Source organism: Rhipicephalus microplus, chromosome 8 (genome assembly GCF_043290135.1).
Source record: "Rhipicephalus microplus isolate Deutch F79 chromosome 8, USDA_Rmic, whole genome shotgun sequence".
In the NCBI taxonomy this organism is placed as follows: Eukaryota; Metazoa; Arthropoda; class Arachnida; order Ixodida; family Ixodidae; genus Rhipicephalus; species Rhipicephalus microplus.
Genome location: NC_134707.1, coordinates 35415159 through 35434347, shown reverse-complemented (window position 1 = coordinate 35434347; position 19189 = coordinate 35415159). Strand labels below are relative to the sequence as shown.

The 19189-nt window shown below is 43.7% G+C and overlaps 1 protein-coding gene and 1 long non-coding RNA gene across 7 annotated transcripts in view; both read right to left on the bottom strand.

Annotated features, from left to right (window-relative positions):
- Nucleotides 1-1732: 1732 nt before the first annotated feature.
- On the bottom strand, nucleotides 1733-8723 carry LOC142768460 (uncharacterized). The gene is made up of 4 exons (XR_012885298.1): nucleotides 8250-8723; nucleotides 7309-7382; nucleotides 5675-5772; nucleotides 1733-1823 (listed from the first exon to the last, which is right to left on the bottom strand). It is a non-coding gene; the product is annotated as an uncharacterized LOC142768460 (long non-coding RNA).
- A 1003-nt stretch (nucleotides 8724-9726) lies between these two features.
- The window catches only part of LOC119165774 (uncharacterized), a 29591-nt gene continuing 20128 nt past the window's right edge, over nucleotides 9727-19189 (bottom strand). For 2 of the 6 annotated variants that reach the window (XR_012885295.1, XM_075870437.1), the window contains exons 3-4: nucleotides 18353-18450; nucleotides 9727-10048 (exon numbers count right to left, since the gene is read on the bottom strand). Coding sequence is in view for 3 of the 6 variants with exons in the window: in XM_075870437.1 (XP_075726552.1) it covers nucleotides 18382-18450 (69 nt within the window). In the remaining 3 variants the exon portion in view is untranslated. Of the gene's footprint in view, nucleotides 10049-16147; nucleotides 16245-18352; nucleotides 18451-19189 lie in introns of all 6 variants that reach the window. The other 4 variants (XR_012885297.1, XM_075870438.1, XR_012885294.1 and 1 more) reach the window with 3 other exon arrangements.

Here is a 19189-nt window from a genome sequence, read left to right as displayed (position 1 = left end):
TATTCAAGTGCGCCTAAAAGAACACTAAATTGTCTAAATTTCTGAAGCACTTCACCACAGTGTCTCTTATAATAATATTGTAGTTTTGGGGCGTGAAACTCCAGCCGTCGTATCACTCTTTCGCACCCCCAAAAGTGTAGGAGAGCAAGAGCGTAAAATGGGTACGGAGACTAATTATGACTGGTTTGTGCAACCAACGAGGCTTGCCTCTGCTACTTAACAGCCTCCTCGCGACAATAGGTACAGGCAGGATGAGGCCTTCATTACACGACTCCTCAGTTTTACAGGTAGATTTATGATGCTGATGACATTGTACTTTTCAGAAAAAACTATATTGCGCTGTTGGCGGCAAGTGTCAGTTTCAATTTCGCAGTGAGCACGGTAAAAAACTGCGACTGCTCATAGTTGTGTGCCTACAATATTGAATGAAATACATTCGGTATACCAAGTAGACGAGTACAACCAGACAAGTTACCGCCTCTCGTCAGAAAGGTCTTTTCTAACCATGCTTACTAACCGATGATGAAGCGAGAGTAAAAGAGACGGCGATATGCGTCGAAGTATCAGTAGCAGTATGATATTGTTACACTGAACGGCTGTCACTTTAATTTTCAATATTGCTGGCAAAATATGCTGTGATTTGGTTATATTTACGACTCCTTATGCGTGTTCTCTCCATCCTGTGTAACGAATTTGAGCGAGTATACCATGGTCTTTTGATGTAGAGTTAGTGCTTATAAAGGTATTTACATTGCTTTAGAAGACCCCAGCCAGCCACCCGCACATGCTTGTGAAAAATGTCGACGGGCTCCAGGGAGATGCAGATAGGACGTGTTCTTGTCGTGAACGTGAAGGATCGTTCCACCTGGATTGCGTGATACCAAATATATACAAAGAACAGCAACGCCTGAATTAACTTCAATTTTATCTTAAATTTGATCTTAAATTGGTATAAATGAATACCACTTGCTATATTGCAGCAGAGTGATACATTTTTTATAATGATTAACTTGGAGACGTTCGCTTAAGTACATCACGTGGCTAGCTTCTCCAGGTGTCGGATGCTGACTATGGTACACACAACGACCATATGAACACACGAATAACACTGACAGTCACGCGCGCACATATAAAAGCAAAATCTATTCATAGAGATTCGTCAAGGCGTGTTGTCCTAAAAGAACACTAACAGCACTTTGGTGTTGCGCATTGCAGAAGCACCCTTTTTCCATGGGCCAAAGAGGATTGAGGGCACATTGTTTGCTTAATAATTGCATGCTGCTGTTTTAAAGATGTTCAACTACGCAATGTTGTGCAGCCGATTTCTCACTCGATTTTCAGCGCTGCAGCTAAAGTTATATGAATCTGAACAGAGCATACGCATGTCATTTGCATTAACGTCAGACATTACATCTGTTGCGGTACGAGACATATTCTGGGTTGTTACCAGCCCTTTCAATGATAGAGACAGCGGCTTGCAACCAGGTCGTGATAAGGATTTGCTTCCACTGGCTCTACAAGGATGAAAATCAAAGTAAAAGATACTATACCATAATGTCCCTATGGTTATGACATCTCTACAAAGATGAAATTCAAAGTAAAAGATAATACACCATGATGCCCCTATGGTAATGACAGCTGGTCACGAATGGCTATCAGCGTTCAAAAGTAGCCGTCTTACCCTTAGCAGGGCGATGTCGTTAACAAAAGTGGTTTCGTTGAAGTCTGGGTGCACTTTCATTCGGTCCACTCTCCAGAACTCACCGTCCAATTTTTCCGTACTGTTGTAGTATGCCAGTATTCGCGTGGGATACGTGTCTTTACTGTGTGGAGAATGGTAACACAGCAATGAACTTGTGTTTTCTCTTCTATGATGGTAATGTTAGCCTCCTCAGGATTATTGGACATTAAAAAAGATAATATGCAGAATATACTTAGAATAAGCGAGAAGAAATTACGAGTTTGAGTGCAACGGCACGAGTTGCAAATAAAAAGAAAGTGTTTACGCGATATCGTAGGCAGGGGTCCGCGTATTGTAGCAATAGCTAGGTAAGTTTATTTACAGAAATGCAGAGAGGTCGGCCTGAGCGATAGCTTGCTCTAGCCTGCTACTCTACACTGGGGGAAGGGAAAGGGGAAAAGAAAGATTAATGGATGACAATGGTGAGATAGAGAGGTGAGTATGTAGTGTTTTTTCTAGCTGAGACACATCTTATAGCCGCACACGTAGTCCAGTTGTTTCTAAAAAGGTAATAACTGCTCTTGTGACCACAGTTGCACTGTTGGTGTCTGGCCAAGGGCCCAACATGGTCTCCTCAGTTAATGACCTACTGCGGTATAGTTCAGTAGAAGAAATCAGTGTTTGTCGTTCACGTGCGTATGCTGGGCAGACACAAAATATGTGCTCAAGTGTTTCTGGCACATCACAGTGTTCACAATTAGGACCGGTGTCACTGCGACCGATGATATGTGCGTAACGTCTGGTGTACGCTACACCAAGACGAATGCGGTGGATCATACTTGTGAGTTGCCGTTTCAATTTAGGAGGCATGCGGAACCTCATTTCCGGGTCCCGTTTGTGAAGTCGCTGGTGTCGCCGTTCCGGTTTGGTCCAGTGCTGAAGTGTGTAGCTGCGCATCACGCAGCGAAGCAGGGCGTTCGTGTCAGCTCGTGAAAACGCAATGCGTACTTCAGGGGCACTGCTTAAGGCATTTTCAGCTTCAGCGTCTGCCTCTTCGTTTCCCATCACGCTGAAATGAGCGGGAATCCACTGGAAAGTTATAAGATGGCCATTTGTTAAAGCAACCTGAATAAGTTCTGTGATTTCTATTGCCAAGCTGTAATATGGACCTTGCTTCGTGATGCAATTAATGGTTTGCAAAGCGGGTTGGGCATCACAGAAAATTGTCCAGGCTCGAGGTCACTCTCCGGAAATAAACCTTATTGGCTATCGGATAGCGACAAGCTCTGCGGCAGTTGATGTGGTTTTATGGTCCACTTTGAATCGTCGAGAAATATCCATGTCTGGGATGACAAAGGCTGCGGCGGAGGTGTTTAGCGTGGTGGATCCATCGGTGTACACGTGCAGAGAATCACTGTACGTTGTATAAATGTGATATAGGGTCAGTTGTCTGAGGCCAACAGAAGAAATGAGCGACTTCTTCGTAATTCCAGGTATCGTAAAAGAGATAGGTGGTCTAGGCAGATTCCATGGAGGCACTGCAGGGGCATTTGGCGGAGAAAACATTGATGGTATAATATTTTCATGCCGCGATATTACTTTTGAGAAACTGCAATCTGGGTGAGTGGCGGGTAGTACTGACAACGTCCACCATTTCAAGCTGTTGCTTTACATCAGGGACGGACAGAAGTTGAGATAGCCAGTGACTACTGTAGCCTCATCGTGGACACCACTGATGGTCTTGCCACTAATGAGCTTCTTACTACCATTGCGCCTCCATCGTCTGACGAGCGCCTTGATGTACGTTTTACAATACATGAGCTTGACGCTGCGATTTCTGCCTCCCGCCGATCATCGGCACCAGGACCTGACGAAATCACGTATGCTGCACTCAACCATCTTGATACAGAAGCACGACGTATCCTGTTATCTCATTATAACACCTCATGGGAGTCAGGAGAAGTCCCAGCTAATTGGAAATGCAGTCGCATTATTGCATTGCTCAAGCCGGGAAAGTGTTCTTATGCACTTTCCTCCTACAGACCAATCGCGTTAGCTAGCTGCGTCGGAAAAGTGATGGAAAGAATGGTACCGGCACGATTAGAGTGGCTTCTAGAGAGCAACAACTCCTTTCCTGCATTTATGAACGACTTCAGAAGAGGCCGATCTGCCATTGATGGTGTGGTCAACTTGATCACTAGCGTCGTAGAGGAAAGAAGCCGACGCAGACTAGTGGCGGCGATCTTCTTAGACATTAAGGGTGCCTACGATAATGTGCTGCATTATGCGATCCTTGACGCTCTGGAAGATTTCGACATCGGTGGACAACTGTACGCTTGGATTTTTAGCTACCTTAGGGACCGCACCATTTACATGACGACAAGTAACGGAGACACCGATCAATATAAGGTTCATCGTGGTGTTCCCCAAGGAAGAGTTCTCAGCCCGATCCTATTCAATGTCACAATGATCGGCCTAGCAACAGAACTTCCCAGCACGGTGAAGATCACTACATACGCTGATGACATATGCATATGGGCATCCGGAACTACTCGTCCGCAATTGCGAGCTCGACTACAGCGTGCAGTGACGATCACATACAAATATCTACGACGTCAGGGGCTCACTCTTTCAATCGACAAATGCGCAGTGCTTGCGTTCACGCGCAAGCATATGTCGCAATACCCGATATTTATTAATGGGGCAGCGATACCTGCTGTAACGCACCACAAGTTCCTTGGGGTTGTCGTACATAGAGATCTATCGTGGACAAGGCATGTCGCAGTACTTAATTCTAAATTGAAGAGCTTTGCTCTGATTCTTCGCCACGTAGCAGGAGCAAGATGGGGCCCATCAGAATCATCGCTACTTCAATTATACGATGCTCTATTTGTGGAATACATTCGATACAGCATGCCGGTGCTTTCCAATATGTGACCTAGTTGTGTGAAGACACTCGAGAGTGTTCAAGCTCAATGCTTACGAAGATGTTTGGGTCTACCGCGCTGCACTTCAACAAATGGGACATATCGCAGAGGCTCGGGCTTGTCCCATCAGTGTATACATGCTCTGCGAGCCACTTAAAGTTCACCTCCGATTACCGAGCAGACACAGGTAGCAATAGCTAAGATCTGGCAGCGGTAATAGTGACGAGTAACCCTCGTTATCAACGCAATCGCCAGGTTGTGAGAGGTGAATGACAAGACTTTTTGAAAGAAAGAAGTGTATATTTAGAGGCCCATTTTTTTGTTAGACACATTTTATTATACGGAATATCTCATTAAGACTACTCAAAAAAATTGTGGGGCATAACTACTCAGAAAAATAAAGATATAGGTGCGAAAAGCGTCGTTCCATGTACATTGCTACTATTGTGTTTGGCGCTACAAACTTTATTTTAAGAAGTGAAGAATGAACTAGGCAAATAAAACGTTTTGATAAGACAAGGTTAGCATATACCTACAGTATAACGGCTGATTCGGCTGTTTTTCTGAATAAGTTGTTTAGTGAGGCCCTTGTGGTGTCCATAATGAGAGAAGCATCATATATAATTTCAAAAGCACTCTGACGGGAAGGATATAGCGCAACAAAAAGGCGTGCAATATACACTGACCGTGATATTTTTCTGAAGGTTCTCGCTCCACAAAAATAAAAACGGGTGAGTCAAACAGAGGCAGGGAAGGTTATAATGAAGCACTTGCGAAATTTCTCTCACACAGAGTTTCGCTTGACATCTACTTTTTTGGAAAACATGATTAATAATATACGATGTTAGCGTATGTTCAAGAACACCAGATGGTCAAAATTTCCGGAGCCCTGCACTGCGGCATCGCTCCTAATGGTGTCGCGTGTTTGGGACGTAAAATTTGAGACATTGTTATTGTTCCTATTCTTAACATAATAATAATAATAATAATAATAATAATAATAATAATAATAATAATAATATGTTTGTAGAGAAAACATTAGACAAATTAGATAAGCTCCACTCACTGCTTGATACAATGGGCAGCTGTGAGGATGTTCCTTTGCGTTAGAATAGTACCGGAACAGGTAGTGTAGTTTCCATTGGTCTTTATTACCAAAAACACCTGTGAAAATGGATATTTTTAAAAAATAATTGGGTCCGCACACGTGGATTATCGAACGTTGATTTCAGTGCCAGTCGACTTGCCGGCAACCTACGTTCTAGGTTATACCTATGAACTAGGACTAGACTGCGACGTAAAGCCAGCTTTATTTTCCACTAGCACAGCTCACAGACAATGCTTAACAAACTAATAGTGCTCACTGAACGACAATGATATGCGCATAAAAAATAATATCGCCACAGCATGACGTAATACTGAGCTTGAAGACACAGCAGACAACTGTAAAATACAACGATGCATGTGGAAGTGGTGTCTTTTTCCGTTTTGTACTTTGTGTGTGTGTCTGCGTGTGCGTACGCGCGCGTGCGCGTTTGCTTTTTTTGCGTAATCTTTTCTTGAAGCAACCATCGCCTAAATGTCCGTTACGATTTCACATTGTGCAAATATTACAAGCATGGTTCCAACCCTGCAAAAAACTAAACGCGAATGCTCTTGGTGTTTGCTTTGCCGCAAATGCTTACAGGTAGCAGCATTTTCAATAGATAATTTTGTTAACCTAAAAATACAAAACTTCTATCTACGAACAGCGAAAATGATTACTTCATTTACTTCTTTGGTTTTTCTAGAGAATTACGGTGGTTTGTACCAGGGGTTGGTAACCTACGACCCGCAGTGTAGTATTAGCCGACCCCCAGCCCAACATCAAAACCGTACTCTCTCCTCTCTCTCCCTTTCACCACTTATGTGAAGGACCGCATGACCCTTTCACCTCAAATGTGGCTACAGAGGAATAAAATAAAAAAAAATATTGCTTCCAGTTGGCATTGCCCCTTCTCCAATACTGACACTTAGCCAGAAAATGTCTTCGATTCACCTCTTTGCACAGGCCTATAATGGGACACAAAAATTCTTTGTTGGAATTATATGCCCAGGATGAACCTTCAAAGAAAAAACCGCCAGGCCTGCGCAGAACGCGCAGAACAGTCACACGGAAAGCTGTAAGAGCGTCTTTTAGAATATCTTAAAAACACTCGTTCGGTAACTGCAATAAGTAGTTTTGCTGGGCACCCATTACGCCTTGAATAATCAAAATCTTGTGTAGTAGGCCAGCATCCTGTTTGTTTGTTTTTCTCGAAAATATGGCACATACCCACTCTGGAGGATTCTCTAATTCTATCCTTCGTCATTCTTCGAAGAAACGTGGTATCCGCTGCAAATTTACAAGAAATTTTGAGCGAATTTTTCATGCAGTGGCTTGTGAGCGAATTTTTCATGCAGTGGCTTGTAAAGAAAGATAAAGAATTACGCCTGAAAGCCGTATATGCGCCACACTTAAAAGGGGATCAAGAACAAGATTTTGTATAGAGTTAGGATTAGTCCACTTTCTGTTGCCTGTGATTGCCTTTATTGCCATTGTCTTTGTTACAGGACGCAAAACATTTTTACAGGACGCAAAACATAATTTTTCAATAAAAATTTTTACAGGACGCAAAACATAAATGTTATCTAAATAGACCTCATAAAAGCAAAACTTACCATCCATGGTAGCTGACTACGTGTAGCGAGAAGGCCATTCACAATCCTTGCTGTCGGGCCAGCCTTACCACACTCTATTTTGAACCGCCATAAGACGGGTGAGGACAAGAAAAAGAACCGCCAAAATAAACCACAAGTAAATTAGTTGAACTTCACATACTGCAACACCCGAGTAGGAGACCACAGGTGACATCTGCTAAGAAGGACCGACAATAGAAATATGAAAGAATGTTTTCTATAATCTTGATCAATTCTACAATAATAAATTTGGCCACCAAATAAATAACTAAATTTACGAAGTCCCACACTGAGTGCTCAATTAGTTTTTCGTATCACTTGGAACTTTGAACTCGATGCTGCTCGATTGATTCATTAATATCTGGGGTTTAACGTCCCGAAACCACCATATGATTATGAGAAACGCCGTAGTGGAAGGCTCCGGAAAAACTGTACCACATGGGGTTCTTTAATGTGGATTGAAAGGCGAGCACACGGGCGTACAGCATTTTTGCCTTCATCGAAAATGCAGTCGCCACAACTGGGATTCAATCCCGCGACCTGCGGACTATCTTGCGTTTTTGATGCGATTTCTTCATATCTATTATGGCAATACAATTTCCGATATTCAGAACTTCAAGCCCAAAACACATGATTCCAGAAAAATAGAGCAGTTTAGACATTGCATGTTACATCATCCATTTTGAAGTAGTCCAGCAAATAAGGTTAGTTACAAATACACTGCCGAAGCATTTACAGCTAGGATAACACACATTTTAGTTGCACTGCCGAACGGTTGAAATACTAGTGCGAGATGAGTGAAAATGCAAGATGTCACGAAAATAAAAAACAACAACAAAGAAATAGAAACGCAAAATCGAATTCCCGTGCATTGCGAAACGATCGTTAAAGGTACGAGAAATATAGTATGATCTGTAACTCACCATCAGAATTTATTGAGAGTTCACCATTAGGAAACTGAAAGCCGATGCGTGTGTCTATTACTCCACGAAGAAGATGCACGCTCCACTACTTGTGGCTAGAATACAAGGTATCACTGAAGACCTCATTAATGATTGAGAACAATTCAAAATGTCAGTACAGTCAATCTCACTCACCTTCGATGAGTGGAATGACACCACAAAGTAGAGCATCATTGGCCAATATAAATGAAAATTCGCAAGACATTGCGAAGCCCCGTATTTCTTCATGCCTGGCAGCTGTCTACTCAGCAGTCATCGGTGTGAACATCTCTCCGAATACTCTTGCCAAGTCCAAAAAATAAATGCAGGCGAAAAGGTGTTGCTGCGGCGCTAAATAAAACTGTTTATATCACATCACAGCTGCCACGGCTTTGTTAGGCCGAGTTATAAAAGCTGCTATAAAAATGAAGACACCTGTGGTCATGCCGCTGAGTGCGTTTAATGAGACTTTTTAAAGTCGGTTTTCACGATCAAATTGTCTAAATGCAGAAAAATCATCATAGCTCTTTGGCTGCTCTTTTCCTGCCTGAACAAGTGCCGAATCCAAATAAGCTGTGGTAGTAAGCGCCACGTCCCTTAAATGTTCCTCTGAAACTGCACCTGATTCCTTAAAATAAAGCATGACATAAACGTAGCACGTACCTATAAAAAGTGAATAACAAAGCTACGAGTCAGCTTAAACTAAAAAAAATAAAGTAAAACCTTGGTGATACACTTGCGGCTTATACGAATTTCGGTGTGGTAAGAATTTTTCTGTGGTCCAAGACAAGGCCCACTAGCCTGCAATGTAATAAAGTATGGTTAGTGCCTACCGATTTTCTTCCAGTGAAGTTTGATACGAACGCACGCTATACCCGTGCTGTCGCGGAAAACGTGGCAGTCACGCATGTGCACGAAACCCAAGCGCCGGAACACAATGCCACACCGCCAGCTAATTATCGGAGCGTCGTAGCCTCCGAGAGAGCGCGCACTTAACTCGGGAAGCCTTAAGGCTTCTTCTTGGTTATCCCCGTTTATTTAACTAATGACGTTGGCGTTCATTTTTGTTAGGAAAGATAATAAAATGTAGTCTATAATTACGTTGTAAAGTGCAGTTTATAACTAGACCTTGACTCGGGCATCCAACCTCGATCATTATTTACATGTCATCGGCCGTCGTCCAGTGTACACCCAGTGTATGTCCAACCCCCACCGTCCATCTATCATCCGTCCAGTACTCCCACCATCCACCCATCATGTGCCCATCTTTACCAAGATGGTGGGTGCCGTGTCCCAGCATGCGCACAATTCGGCAAGTTTTGCATAGAGTTGTTGGAAAATGAGGGCAGCTTTCATAATCTGTCACCCTGCCTTTTCAAATAGATAATCCCATAATATTTTAATTTTACTCTTGCTTAGGATGCACATTACCATATTGGAAGAAGAAAATGCACTAATATTTACAAGCGAACAATGTTTTTATTGTTATTTCCGAAAAACTATGTTATAATTAGAAAGTATCGTAAATATAAATTGTTCTAACACGCGTGATTCTGCCACGTTCAGCCGAAGACTCCGTAGATGTGGAGACAAGTGGCTCATAAGTTTTCACTTGGGGAGCACGACTGGCGATGGAAGAAATAAGGTACGCCAGGGCTCCTAGGACAACAATCAACAGGAGTGCTCGGAAGGTGAACAAGCGTTTGTACGCGCCGTGGAAAGTGCCTCGGTGCAGCGTGAAGTACATGACCATGAAGCCTTGTTGGAATTCCTACAGTTACCTGCAAGGCACAGAAATGTTTACAACGTAAATACATAAAAAACAAGAATATGATATCAAGACGTTACAATACTGCAGTAACCATGTTGTAGTGTATAATAAAAATACTTATAGTAGTTACATTGTAGTACACAAAGGGGGGATGGGCACGTGTGGGCCTCTGACTATTAGGCTGTACACAGGTCACCATGGTCGCCTCAGTGCCAGCGTTCCTTCGTACAGCGGGGTTACGAATTACGGTGGCGTCACGCAATACGATAGCTTCACTGTCTGAACCAATAAGGCGGCGGCGAGATCAATAGGTGTAGTCACCCTGTGCAAACAGACAATGGCAATGCTCTGAGGAGTGCCAGCGCTTGTAGTGTGGCCATGCACCGAAGCGTAAGGATGAGATGAACATGAGATCGTGCGGGGTGCTTCACATGGTCTGCAACGATGGTGTAGCGCACTGCTTTACTTCGATTTAGTACAGAAACTGACAATAGACATGACTCATTTGGAGCAATATGGTTGGTGTACACTAGGAACAGTGAAGGTTTCAACACAGATACCTGTGGAACTCCCGATGTAGCAGCAACATATTCAGATTGGGAACCATTATTTCGACACGTTGCATCCGGTCTTGTAGATAACACCTGATTCAATCAAGCAATGCAGGAGTAATACTGAGGAATGAGAGTTTATGCAGCAGCAGAACATGGGGCACAGAATCAAATGCTTTCTGAAAGTCCAAGAATATGCAGTCCGTCTACACCCCAAGGTTAAATGAGCGAAAGAGATCATGGCTGAACTCGACGAGCCATGTTGAACAGGAAAGACCAGACCGAAATCCATGCTGAGATTCGGTAAAAAAATTGTTACTTTCTTGATGCTTCATTACGACACTGTAGACAACGTGCTCCATTGTTTTTCTGCACATACTCGTTAGGGAAATCGGCCTCTAGTTAGAGACAATTTTTTTGGGCCACCCTTATGTATCGGAACCTGACTCGCGACTTTCCATTCACCAGGTAAACAAGAAGTACGCAATGATTTCTCAAAGATTATAACAAGGTGGTGGGCAATTACGTTAGAGCAAGCGTTTAACACGTAAAGCGGCACACCATCAGGGCCATTTGCAGAAGAAGCCTTTATTTTGTCAAGCAACTTGAGTATACCACCATTTGTTACCACCAGTTCCGGTATAGGTTCAAAAACATTGTCAGGAATACAGACTACATCACTGTGACAAGGGTGCATAAAAAAGCCTGAAAATAGCATTTGAAAGCAGAAGCTTTATGGGTGTCATCAATTAAAAGTACACCGCTATCATTTATGCTGCGGATGTCTATTGATTCTTTGGTGATTGATTTTGAACACTTCCACATTTTTCCGGGTTATTTTGTAGCTTTGGGCCCAATGCTAGAAAATATTTTTCTTTTCTGATTGTTACAATTACAAGCTGCCACTCTTTAACGTCCATCGCTTTTTGACGCGCCTCGCTTTCAGACTGTTGTCTTTCTGTTTCGCGCCTTCTTTCAGACTCTTGTCTGAGCTGCTCTTCCTTTGTCCAGGCAGAAGTTCCGAATATCCGGAACATCTCTGTCTTAACTACCTCGTAGTTGTTCGCGTTCTGCTGACTGAGTCGCGCAACAGCTTCATTTGCCTCACAAGGCAGAACCGTGAGTAGCCCTTGACAGCATGTGTCTCGCTCAAATGGCAGTTCCTCACCGGCATCGCCGTGCTCACTGCTGGATCGGCTCACACTGCTACTCTCATTGAGGCGAATCTTTATTTGCAGTAACTGCACTTCCCGTTCTCCGGCTTCTCTTGCCGCTTCCCTTGCCGCTTCTCGTTCTTTCGCCCTTTCTTCGCGCTCTCTCCCTTTCTTCCCGGGCCAGCACCCGCTTTTCTCTGGCTAACGCCTGCGCCTGTTCCTGCTGCTCCTTAACCCATTGTCTCAGTTCGGCGCCCTCAAGGCCTAACTGTTTACCTTGCGTGATCCACTTATCAAAATCCATACACTGCATACTGCAACTGTCACTATAATGCCACTATAAAACCAGCGCAATCTTATGCAGGATGCAACCGCTTCAACTGTGCGGCTCTATCACCACGCTGTCCGCACGGTTCTCGTTCACCCCTCACTGTCTTACTCTTGTACGGAACGTCCTGTCGCGGACGCCAGTTTTGTTACAAGCTGCCACTCTAGCGTCGCCAGCGCGAAGTCGGCGACGGGAATGACAGCAGGTTGGTTCGTTCCGTACGCAAGCAGAGACAGTGAAGAGATCAGAGACGTGAGAAACAAAACAAACTTCACTCTAGTGATATGGCAGCACACGGGATCTAATACAACACTTCTATACCACTAACAAAATACATCAACACTTGATACAACTAAAAAATACATATAAAAACAATAAATCAGCTTACGCGAGAGAACTATATTACAAACTACACAAACTAACAACGATAGAACTACGGATGAGAAAGTTCGAAGATATAAACAGAAGAAGGCATACGTGTGATGACCGGCAGCGTTGCGTCCCCGACGATCGGATGCGAGAAGTCGAAGAGAGTTCTGGCACGACTGCGATGTCGGCGGTGTTGCAACGCTGGTGGCTCCGGGAGGCTAGTGCTTGCAGGTGACTTCGAGCAGGTTGAGCTAACTCGAGGCGAAGTCCCGATGTCTACGTTGCAGACGTTAATATCGCGTCACAACTAGACGAACGGCTAAGTTTAGGTCGCCAGCCGATACAGAGCCACACTAAAAACTTCTAGAAGAGATGATTGTTGATCTGTTTCTACACCATGTTGGTCAGCGACTAGTCTGCCTAGCAGGGCAAAATCCTGCGCCTAAATTCCCCTCGTGTCTCCTCGCTCTCTTCCTTGGGGACAAGAGACCTCTACCTGGGTCCAATCATGCGCGTATAATTGATGGGAAACTCCGCCCCAAAAATATTTTGACCCCACCCCTTTTTAATTGGGAGAGGGCCCTCAACTAGTGAGAGTGACAAGCTGTCAGGTTGTTGTCATACGGCTTGGCCACTAGAGCGTTTCCCACGCTTTTCCCCGTGGGAACGGTCAAACGTTTGGCTCTCAGCCGGTGTGTCTCGTAGTCTAATCCTTGTTCGGGGTATACCGCGGCGTTCTACGACCTTGCAGACGCCGCCGCAGTTACAAAAAGATTAACCGTCGGCGGCGATGTTCTAAGAAGAGCCCCCCATTTTGCACTTCTCGGCTCCCTTTCATGCGCCGACGTTTCTCACGGTCAGTCGGGGAGTACGGCGCCCGTTAATTGCCGTGACGCGGTGTCGCCAAAAATGGCCGTCCGTGACACTGATCATGTTTTTCGCTTTATATATTTTCTAAGCGGCTTTAGCACCATGATTACATCAGGATTGCGTTGTTTTCTATAAACATTCAAATGACGATGTCTCTTGTTAGATCATTCGCTTGACTTCAGGAGTAACCCAAGGCCTATCGCTGCGTTGTTAGGCAGACAAGTGTTTACTTGGAACATCTACTATCTGCTTTAGTGTGAAGCAAAATGTATCACACCAGGTGTTGCAATCTGCGGACTGAGCTAAATAATTGAATTCCTGGAGAAAAATGGCAAGCTCATTCGATGATGAAGCATAAGTTTCTTTATAAAAAAAGATATATCTTCCTTGGCCGATCATGCACACAAGAAAAGGGGGACTATCATAACGTGGGCCACAATACAGTCATGGTCACTAATTCCAATTTTAACAGCGTTATCATGCACGAGCGATTAATATGTTGCTGTTACTTCGGAAGCTCCACGGGGATCTGTGTTGGAACCTTTGCTGTTCCTAGTGTATGTACACCAATGATATTGCTCAGAATGTGTCATGCAAAGCACGTCTGTATGTAGATCATTGTGTGATTGTTCAGCGAACTGGGAGCGCGGGAGTAACACAGACACGAAGCAAAGAGGAGGCACACAGCATGAGCGCTCAACTAGCCCACCTTTCCAGCCTATTGCGATCATTGTGTGGTTTACCATTGTATTAGATCCACCTATTACCATCAGTACTTTCAATGCGATTTAGACAGTATTATGCGCTGGCGTGACAAGGGGCATACGAGTCTGAACCCTAGGAAGTGCCGGTGCGTCTCCTTCACTCGTTAACGCGACCCATACCTGTTTCATTTTACATTAGACACCAATTAGCTATCGCGAGTAACTAAGTATAAATACCTCGGTGCTTAACTTTCATCAAATCTTAGCTGGACTAAGCGCGTCGAATATGTCGCAGCGAAATCCTGTAGAATGTTAAACTTTGTTAAACGGTACCTCCGATTAGCTCCTCTTAAAATCAGAGAACTACTCTACTTTTTAAATGTCCGACCTATCTTACTTAGAGTACGCCTGTGTGGTGTGGGACCCACAAACAAAAACTGTCTAATATGCTCGAGATCGTACAAAACCGCGCAGCTCCTTTTGTGACTAGGAACAATGACTTCAGGGTCAGTGTCACTGCGCTTAAGGATAGGTTAGCGTGGGATTTGTAAGTATCACGTAGAAAAAACTTGAGATTAGAAATGATAATCAAAATATTGAATGGGCTGTTCAAAATAGATAGAGAACCTTACCTTTCACCTTCACATCTTTTATCTAAGAGAACTGACCACCCTCTAAAATTAGGATAAAATTTTTCAGAACAGACATTTACCAATACTCTTTTTTTCCGCTCCCAATCTCCCAGTGAAATCGGCTTCCCCGGGAAATTGCAGACTGCCGCACTAAAGCATCTTTCAGGGACATATTGCTACTGTCATAGATGCAATATTGTGAAGCTCTGCTTTGTGTGTTCATCTTGTTTCTGAATAGTTCTTTTATGTAAGCGTATGTTACGCTGTGTACTTCTTCCCCTGAAATAATGCCCTCAGACACTACAGGTATTTTCTAATAAATAAAATCAATAATGGTCCTCCCCCCCCCCCCCCTGTGCTCATACGTGGCTTCGTTTTTATGCGCGTCTGCACCAAATTCACTGGAGCTCCATGGAGTGCTGTCGCGGATATCTTTGTTCCCCCGAAGAGTGGAAGACAGGTGCGAGCGCTGAAAAGACTCCCACAAAATTAAGTCGCACAAGGAAGGCCGAGTCTAGCCGAAGTTGTGCGCAGCGCCATTTTGAACCGGCCATAGCAGCACAGGAAGTTTATTATCGGGAGACGGGGATGTGAATAGGGGGCCTGTCTTACATTGCTGTTAATCATGTTCAAGGGTAACTAGGCTGGCATGCCACTCAGAAGGCCATAATGGTAATTACACATGAATTGATTGAGAGGCACTTGGCGGCCTATTTTTCATTTGCATGAGTGGCGGCTTTTGATCTTCTGGACAGACATACCATCGTAAGCTTATGCAAGCAGTTTTTCTTTCTTTTCGCTTTCATTTGCGATAGACACACGTTTTGCATTAAGAAATTTTTGATTCGAATCTCCCCTTCTCACACAAGGTTCATGTCAACCAGGACGCAACGGGAATGAAAAAGGTACGTTTATACCACGTGAATAAAATTACGTTACCTTGAGTGGCTCTTGTGTTTTTTTTTTACTTTTGCTCTGAGACAAACCCCAACGAACTACAAAAATCAAGATCGCTTGTATTTCCGTCATCTCCTTCTGTCTTTTGTCTGCACTTAAACGTTCTGTTTTAAGTGATTTGATCGATCAGATTCTATATCTTTTTCTGGGAATCGTTTGGGTCCCTCAAAGCAGCTACAGTTCGGCCTTGGCTTAGCTAATCATTGGTACACTATAACGCTTTTAAAAATTACCTTGCATTAGATCAAGTAATTAGTGCATCCTGGTGTCAGTCTGAGTGTCAAAGATTTGCACGTCATGTCCATCGGCATTCATAGTTACGAGTAATACTAGCACCATGTGGTGTTTATTTAATTCCTCAAACAAATTTGTGTAAGTTTAAGATATTTTTAGTGGTAGCTATGCAATTAAACTTAATATATGTATAAAACCTACTTTGCACATTTCTTACTTAAGATTCATATATTTTAGTTTATTCTGCTGTACCACCGGCCATGGCTGTACACTCGGCAAGTATTGTAAGATGGAGAACTGGAGTACGTACCTGCTCATTAGCTGCATCTTGTAAGCACCATGGGTAGCATTGTTTAACGAAAAGAGTTGTAATCAGTGTGTCCTGTACAAACGCTTGTGTTTTCGAGCTGTGCAGCAAAACAGTGGGGAAAATGAGTCACTGTAATCAACGTGACAACACTAACCTACGCTCGCACCCGTGGTGCTCCTACTCAAGCCTACAATTTCCCCTTGCGTCCGCCATCTCCCCCACACGCTGAGCTCTTTTTAAGGGCAGCCGAATACTAAATTTCGCGTACACAGACTCGCGGCCATTTATGTCACTAGAGCGGATCTGTTCGCACATTTGTTTGTTAAGGCTTACTTCGTGAAAGCATAGAATGAACAGCTTATGGATATTGTGAACGCTCTAGTATAGCAAACGCAAGCGTATGCTTTTAAAATAGCGCTTGGCTAAACTATCTCCCGTCGTAAAAAGTAGATAAAAGCGGCATTTTGCGGGCGCTATACAAAGAGGGAAATGATGCAGCAGAGGGATGTTTTTAGTACGGTGGGAGCTTTGCTCCTAAAACGAGTAGGACAGCACTCTTCAACGACTCAAATTATTTAAAATACCGCAGAGTTTTGTTGCAACTATGTTTTCTTTTTGTGTTGAAAAGCGATGCTTAGTTCAGAACTATGACTCTTTTGTGGCTGACCTCGTCATGAAGAATAATACCCTCACCCACCAAATTGCTTTTTCAGCAAAGATAGAAGTAGAGGGTCCACTTCCCCTGCATAAAAAAACCGAGAGCAAAATAACCCTTCATTTTAAAATTAGCTTTAGAGTGTGTCAACAATTAAGCCCAGCCATGGTCAGAAACTGCCGTTTAGCCTTGACACGTGTGTCGTCATGTGCTTCGTGAATTTGAGCTAATGTGCCCCAATAGGCTTGAGCACCTGCACATTGTTTAATTCTTATAACCAAGCTGAGGGATGCTCAAATAGATCCATCGTGCGCTTAGCTGACTACGAAACAGTCGTCGACTGAAACACAGGCATTTTAAAAGCGAGCGGCTGGTTACACCAAGACTTGCGAATGCACTTGGCACTGTGAAAACTTTGTGGCTGACCTCGTGCTTATAAAATTATTGATTTTAAACTAGTGCTTGACTGAATGCGCTGACATTTCACCAGCTTGTTTGTGTGATTGATTTGATTGATATGTGGGGTTTGACGTCCCAAATCCACATTATGATTATGAGGGACGCCGTAGTGGAGGGCTCCGGAGATTTCGACCACCTGGGGTTCTTTAACGTGCACCCAAATCTGAGCACACGGGCCTACAACATTTCTGCCTCCGTCAGAAATGCAGCCGCCGCAGTCGGGATGCGAACTCGCGACCTGCGTGTCAGCAGCCGAGTACCTTAACCACTAGGCCACCGTGGTGGGCAGCTTGTTTGTGTGCATCCAAGGATTACGCAACATAACAGACATTATCAGTGTAAATTAAGTGGTTAAGTTATGCAAAGTGTTTGACTGCTTTTTGTCGGAACCGAAAAACAACTGCGAGTGTTTCACACGTTTATTTACATACAGTTTGTGATAACCTTTCGTATGGACCTTAATGACTTACAGCGTCATGAACGAACATCACATTCGCTCATAACAACGTGTGGTTACAAAGTGTGTGTTCGGATATCCTGATGCTATCATTGCAGTACTGCCAGTGACAAGTGACAAGTGACAAGTGAACAGCGTCAAGCCTTCGCGATAGCATAGTGCGTGCCATCCCGTTATCTATGCGGCTGACGTTATCTGATTGATATGCGATAAGTGGACGGTGTGCGCTATGCCATCACGAAGGCTTGCGGCTGCTCGCGTTTCATTTCACGCAGGTAGTACAAATGTGTGTGCATCGCCAGCACACCTATATAATAACAGAACAGGTTTTTAGAATTGTAAATCGGACATGAATGAATTTAGTGCAATTGACATCATTAAAAGCTCCGCAGAACTTATCAGTTATTACCATGATTAACATTTAAATGTCGGTCACAACATTCGGCTTTCCAAGCTTCGAAAAGAAAAAAAAAAACCTAGACCAAACGAACGTAGATCGAACTTCAGGTGACTTCAAGTTCACGTCTTATATGCGCAATATGAATGTGTAAAACGTATAGTCGGGCCCCGTCCAGAAAAACGAACCGCTGTAGCCAATGCCCTTCCCGAGAAAAAAAAAAAAAGTCCCACTCACGAACACGGCCATGTTCTCTGGAGGCAGGGTCACAGGTCATCCGGTACACGACGTCTGTTTAAAGCACGCAGCCATTGATGCAGGCTTGTGTGCATCTGCTTTGAAGAAAGAAAAGTCGTGGTCTTCCAATTATGTCCAAGTAGAAGTCATTTCAAATCTACGCGTAATTATTTCACGAAAAAATGGAGATCAAACGATCAGCTGACTGTCAAATTAAGATTATTATAGGTTTGACGGTTGACTAATATGAGCTATTCTCGCACAATAGTTATGAGCTGCCAAGAAAGAAACATCGCTGATCGTATCGCACTATGCGGCTGACGTGAATAAGGCATGTAGATCAGTAGGGTTGAGAGATGGGCTAGTTGGGGAGATATCATTTTAACATATGGTGTAGTAGCGCGAATTCTATGGGGACACAGAGGAAAACAAAGCACGAAATTCGCTACACTCGCAAATAATTTTATTATTGAAAAAGCTTTTCCTATATAACCCGAATCCCTACAGCGACACAGAAAAGGTCTACGAACATGGTATTATTTCCAAGAAAAAAAACCTTTTTAATGTGATAGTATACACGGCAGACAAGCTTACACACCTTTCATAATATAACAAAGACCGTGCTGAATTTCATTAACAACATTGGCGTGGATTCACACTTGCCTAGCTGAAACAGAAATTTAAGCAAAAAGAAAGACTACCTATCAACACACAAACACCCAGTTATAGCATACGTCAGTTATGCTTAAACACTTTTGGATGCCCTCAGGGCGCGGGTTCGAATCCCGGCTGCGGCGGCTGCATTTCCGATGGAGGCGGAAATGTAAGCCCATGTGC